The 5,561-nt window shown below is 62.8% G+C and overlaps 1 protein-coding gene across 4 annotated transcripts; it reads right to left on the reverse strand.

Moving 5' to 3' along the window:
- On the reverse strand, positions 1-5,207 carry LOC105877178 (leukocyte immunoglobulin-like receptor subfamily A member 5). 4 transcript variants are annotated; one of them, XM_075999056.1, is made up of 11 exons: positions 5,020-5,204; positions 4,824-4,859; positions 4,364-4,648; positions 3,916-4,218; positions 3,584-3,634; positions 3,251-3,313; positions 2,559-2,678; positions 1,859-1,934; positions 1,745-1,782; positions 1,452-1,507; positions 1-369 (listed from the first exon to the last, which is right to left on the reverse strand). In XM_075999056.1, the coding sequence occupies exons 1-11, from the start codon at positions 5,051-5,053 to the stop codon at positions 223-225; spliced, it is 1,209 nt and encodes a 402-aa protein (XP_075855171.1). In that variant the 5' UTR covers positions 5,054-5,204; the 3' UTR covers positions 1-222. The 4 variants fall into 4 exon arrangements, with proteins under 4 accessions (XP_075855171.1, XP_075855172.1, XP_075855173.1 ...); XM_075999057.1 differs by having other exon boundaries at positions 1,452-1,504; positions 5,020-5,195; XM_075999058.1 differs by lacking the exon at positions 3,251-3,313 and having other exon boundaries at positions 5,020-5,197.
- Between the last annotated feature and the right edge of the window lie 354 nt (positions 5,208-5,561).

Here is a 5,561-nt window from a genome sequence, read left to right on the forward strand (position 1 = left end):
TTATTGAGAAGTCTGTTGCTTTATTTCCAAAATGTACATCTTGATACTATTTATCTCTGACTGCAGAGTCAGGTGACTCCCAGAAGTTCCCAGAACCTCCCAGTAGTCTTTGTCAGGGTTCCAGGCTGGGGTTCGCTGGTTAGTGTCCTGGGGGCAGCTCCTGTGCTTTGCAGGGTCCCCGAATCTCCCTCCATGCAGGGTAGGGTCTGGGTCCCTCCTGGGCTAGTGGATGGCCAGCGCAGCGTACACGCTGGGCTCAGCTGGAGGGTCTCTCTCCTGGGACAAAGGAGGTGCAGTTGTCCCCCGTCTGGGGGTCCAGCTGTGCAGCTGGGTGTAGGTCACGTCCTGGGGGTCTTCAGATGTGGCAGCCTACAGTGGGGAGAGTGAGAGGGAAGGTACGTGGTTGGGGTGGGAGGAGGCCTGGGGTCCTGGGGAGGAAAGGACCTGCCTGACTGTCCTTCTGCCTGTCCCCTTCCTGCTGTCTGTCCTTCGTGTCCAGGAATTCCCCAGACGGTGGGGGAGGAGGGAGGGCCACTCTCCACCTGAGTCTGGAGTGCTTCACCTGGGCATATGTCACTCCCCAGGGGGTCTTTGTCATGTGGGCTCTGCTGGAGAGAGACAGTGATGGGGTCTCCTTGCTTCCACTCGACCTCCCTTAGTTAAGTTTTCACACTGTTCCAGAGTGATCCGGTCATGTCACTTTCCTGATGGAATCTCCATGGAATTCCTAAGTCCTCGGAGGGCCTGGCTGCTTCCTCCCTGCAGTGCCGACCTCTTGTCCTCACACTCTGGCCCTTGCTCCTTTGGCCCCAGCCTCAGGCCTGTGTCCTGACAGAGCAGGCTGCTGCCTCAGGGCCTTTGCACTGGCGGTTTCCTCCGCTGCAGCTGCTCGTCCACTAGACGTCGCTACGGTCCTCTGCACTCAGGCTTCTCCTCAGAGGACACCTGATCACACACCCTCCCCTCATACCTCAGACCGGCCACCTGCCCCACGCACTCTGTCCTGCCCCTTGCAGTATGTTCCCTAACGGCCCTTCGCACCCCTGGCCACTGCATCTACGTGCACATCGTCTCTGGCCCCCAGGTGAGCAGGGAGGCTGGGGCAGCTTCGCTCCCTGCTGCGTCTGCAGCTGCTTCCTGCAGCCGAGCAGAGTGAGCCCCGTGAACACTGTCGGGTGAATGAATGAAAGGCGCCTGGGGACCTGGGTGCTGCATGGATTCATGCAGCCGCTGAGGCCTGGGGAACATCTGACACCCAGACGGTCAGACGGAGGACGAGGAGCTGGAAAGGGGCCCACGGGTGGCAGGAAGCCGGGGGAGTGAGGTCGCACAGGCAGGAGGAAGGTCCACTGTGGGCTGACGCTGAGAGTGAGTGAAGGGAGGGGGGGTGTCCGCTGGGCTCAATGTGGCAACAGGAGCCTTGGTGCCCTGGACAGGGGCAGGGGTCTCACCTGGCTGTCCAGCTCCACCTCCTCCCCAGGCTGTGTGTCCTTCACGGCAGCATCTGCTGGGGCAGAACGAGGGGCTCGTCCCCTGGCAGGACCCCCGGGATCCCTCAGTCGCACCAGCCCCCGCTCTGGGCCCAGATGGGGCCACGGGATCCAGGGAGTGGCTGTGGTGTCCCCGAGGCCCCCGGTGTGGGGTTCAGACCGTCCCCCCTGAGCCCCAGACCCTTCCCAGCCTGCCCCTCCCCCACTGCCGCTGACCCTTCCCGCCCGTCTCCCCCAGGGCCCCCTCCTCTCACAGAGCTTTTCTTCCTGGACGTCGGCAGCGGGGCTGGACCTGGGGAGGACACGGGGGTGAGGGGCGGTGAGGGGGCCGCGGGCGGGTGCAGTCCGGGGTCTTCGGGCAGAATTACCTCTTGCGCAGGCCTCTGTCCTTGCGCTCTGGCTCCGCGGCCCCCGCAGGACGTGGGAGGTCAGCCTGCCTCTGGGCTGGGAGCAGATGGACAGAGTCTCAGCCCGGGCAGGTCACAGCCCGCCCCGCTCACGCAGCTGGAGAGGAAGGGCCTGGAGACCCCGCACGGACGCGCACGCGCACAGGCTGAGCCACTCAGCGCACACTGACACTGCGCACGCGCACAGGCTGAACCACTCAGCGCACACTGACACTGCGCACGCGCGCAGGCTGAGCCACTCTGTGCACACTGACACTGCGCATGCGCACAGGCTGAGCCATTCAGCGCACACTGACACTGCGCACGCGCGCAGGCTGAGCCACTCAGCGCACACTGACACTGCGCACGCGCGCAGGCTGAGCCACTCAACGCACACTGACACTCCACACGCGCGCAGGCTGAGCCACTGTGCGCACACTGACACTGCGCACGCGCGCAGGCTGAGCCACTCTGCGCACACTGACACTGCGCACGCGCGCAGGCTGAGACACGCAGCACACACTGACACTGCGCTCGCGTTGACGCTGCGGGTGGCTCCCCGCGTCTGACTGGAAACCGCGGGAGCAGGTTTTCTAAGTGGAAGTCCCCGCCTGTTTTCTCCTCTCTGGCGGGTGCCTGAGCCCGCCCTCGGGCGCCCCTGCGTCCCCCACGCCCCACTCACCCGACGACCTGTGTTTGCCCCGACGCCGGTGTCGGAGGAGGAGGAGGAAGAGGAGCAAGGACAGCAGCAGGACGAAGGCCACCGACACCGCGATCAGAACCTCCAGGAACCTTCCCTGACCTTGGGAACAAGCGACATCAGGAGTGAGGAATGACGTCATCAACTGAGCACCCACTGTGTGCAGGCACATGCTGGGTCTCTGCATCCGTCACCTCCAGCCCTCACCAGCCGTGCACCCTGGGATCGCCCCCACCCCCACCCATTTCACACAGGAGGAAACTGAGGCCCAGAGAGGGGAATCGCCTGCCCCAGGGTGCCCAGCCAGGAGGCAGCAGAGCTGAGAAGTGACCCAGGGAGATGACGTGCAGCCCTGTTCCCTCCACCAGACCTGAGCCCCGAGGTGAAGGGAGAGAGCCTGCAGCCCCGCACCGCGGCCCGGGTCCCCTCCCTGCACAGCGTGGCCACTGTGGCAGCCGGTGGGACAGGCCACTGCAGAGCAGGTCCCGGAGGCTTCCCTGGGAGCTGCTTGCCCTCGGGGCCGGGCCTCTCCCATTTACGCTTAGAGAAACTGAGGCCCAGATGGCGAAGGGCTTGTCCACGCCTTGTCTCCAGAGGAGCCTGAGCCAATGGCTTAACTCAGCCCCTGCCTCCCCCGGACCCCCTCACCTCCCCACACAGAGCCCCTCACTCACCACTCTGGGGCCAGACCCCGTGGGGGAGAGGCTGATCCTCAGGCCTCTTGGTCAGGGCAGGAGCTGCGGGGCGGGGGCCGTCTGATCCGCACTGCAGCCCGCCCCTCCCCCAGGCCGGGCCCAGCATCTCCCCTGCCTGGGCCCCCCACCCCTCACCACTCAACAGACCAGCCTCAGAGCCCTGGGAGCCTGGGGTCCCCGCATTTCTGCCTGACTCCCACCCCCTGAACACAGCCCATCCTTGAGAATTTGAGGGAATGTGGCGATGGGGGACTCAGCACTGCCCTGGGGCAGGCCGTGCTCCCTCTGAGCTGAGACACTTTAGTGACTTACCAGGTGTTGAGGACGGCCCTGCGGTTGGGGGGCTGGAGTGCCCAGATGATCCTGGGAATGAGGGCAAGAAGAGGGTGAGGGGCTGGGGCTGCCCTGGAGTCCCCTCCTCCACTCAAACTGTTCTCCTACTGTGAAGGGGCTGGTTCCTCCCAACACCTCCATGCCCTGTCCTGCCCTGCAGGTCCCGCTGTCTCTCACACTCTGGGCCTGTGGCCCTGGGGACCTTTGTTTCCTCACCACCCCTGCCACTTCAGGCTCCCCTGGGAGCAAGGCTCACAGTGACATTTTTGGGGGTCTCAAGAAATGAACATGGTAGGATGAAATCCCTTTACCTGAGACCAGTACCTCCAGGGGGTCACTGGGAACCGACCATATCTGTGGGTTGTTCCTGTAAAAGCCATAGCATCTGAACATCCACCTGTGGCTGGGGGTCACAGGGCCCACAGGGAACAGGGCATAGGACTGCCCAGAGGAGGTCCGCTGTGAGTCCCGGGTCCAGGAGAGCTTCTGTCCTTCCTCGATCAGAATGAACCTGCCAAATCCCTGCTGTGAGACACACTGCAGTGTCACGTTTCCTCCTGGGGTTACCACAGGGCTTGGCATGGCTGACAGGGTGAGTTTACTATCATAGAATCCTAGGAGAGAAGGAGGCAGCCGTGGTCAATGGGCTCACACCTCCCACATCACCCCCAGGGCTGGGCTGTGACAGGGAGACACCCCTGAGAGCAGACCCCTTCCTGAGGGCAGAGCCTGGGGCTGGGAGCCCGAGTGTCCTCTCACCTGTCACCACCAGCTCCAGGGCGTCACTGGGCTCTGACCACCCAGCAGGGCTGTAATAGTAACAGTGATATCGCCCTACATAGTACTCTGCCATGTGTGGGATGTTGAACTTGGCCTTGTTCCCAGGCTTCAGTGGTGTCTGTCTGTCCCAGGGCTCTGATCTTCCCTCTTTATCCAGACGGTACTCCTTGGCATCCAGGGTCCCCTGACACCAGATGATACCAGGGCTCCCCCAGGTGATCACAGAGGCTGGCTCTGCCCAGAGGGTGGGTTTGGGGAGGGTCCCTGGAAGGAAATCAAGAGACTGGGTCCCAAGACATCCCCACCCAGCTCTCAGCCCAGGATCTCTCAGACGTCCCCATCAGTCAGCCCAGAACTGCTGTTCCCCATCCCCAGCTGCCCAGGGCTGTCCCCTTGTCTCCACTGAGGAGGGACCTGGGACAGCTGGGGACAGACTCACCTGCCTGCACGCGGGTCCTGGTGCCCAGACTCAGCCCTGGAAGAGAGTTCCCTGTGAGAGATTTGTCCCTGAAGGCTGAGCACGTCCTGTCCTCCCCGGGAGCCTCCTGAGCCCTGGGGTCTCCTGCTAGAGCAGGGCCTGGCTGTGGGGTGGGGTCCCCCCCAGACCAGGTCTCCCCCCCCACTTCCCATCTCACCGAGGCAGAGCAGGGCCGTGAGGGTGGGGGTCATGGCGTCTCCTCCCGAGCTGGTCCCGGCTGTGCCGATGGGTGAGACCACGGTGCCCGCAGGACAGAAAGGCACACAGGGTGTGGCCACTTGGAGGCTGGGTCCTTCCCGTCATGAGGTTCTCACATCAGCAGCCCCACAGGAAGAGGAAATTTCTGAGAGCCTGGCTCTGGTTTCCCCTGTGCTGGGCTGTGCACCAGGCTCTCTGGAGACATTTCCGACAGAAATGGGGTCTCCCCTGATCCATGGCTGCTGCCTCCCTGGTCTTAACTCCTTCCTGCCCAAGTATCAGCACACATTTATAGGGTTTTGCCATGTGCCTGACCATGGAAATGCACCAGTGACCAAATAGAAGGAAAGTTTGAGTTTGCAGAGACTAAATCAGATACCCAGTGTGGTAGCTTCCTGTTGCAGCGCTAACAAATTTCTACAAGCTTAGAGGCTTAAGAGGACACAGATGTGTTATCTTAGAGTTCTGGCTGTCAGAGGTCCACGGGGCAACTCCCTGGGC

The sequence above is a fragment of the Microcebus murinus genome, chromosome 32, assembly GCF_040939455.1.
Source record: "Microcebus murinus isolate Inina chromosome 32, M.murinus_Inina_mat1.0, whole genome shotgun sequence".
In the NCBI taxonomy this organism is placed as follows: Eukaryota; Metazoa; Chordata; class Mammalia; order Primates; family Cheirogaleidae; genus Microcebus; species Microcebus murinus.

Bases quoted from the DNA above. Each gene is read 5' to 3' on its own strand.
- LOC105877178 (XM_075999056.1), bottom strand. From the start codon at position 5,053: ATGACCCCCACCCTCACGGCCCTGCTCTGCCTCG. The intron at 3,314-3,583 runs GTAAGTCACTAA...CCCGCCCCGCAG, and splicing joins AGGGCCGTCCTCAACACCTG to CTCCTGCCCTGACCAAGAGG. The intron at 1,508-1,744 runs GTGAGAGGAGGG...GTTCTGCCCCAG, and splicing joins CGTCCAGGAAGAAAAGCTCT to CAGATGCTGCCGTGAAGGAC.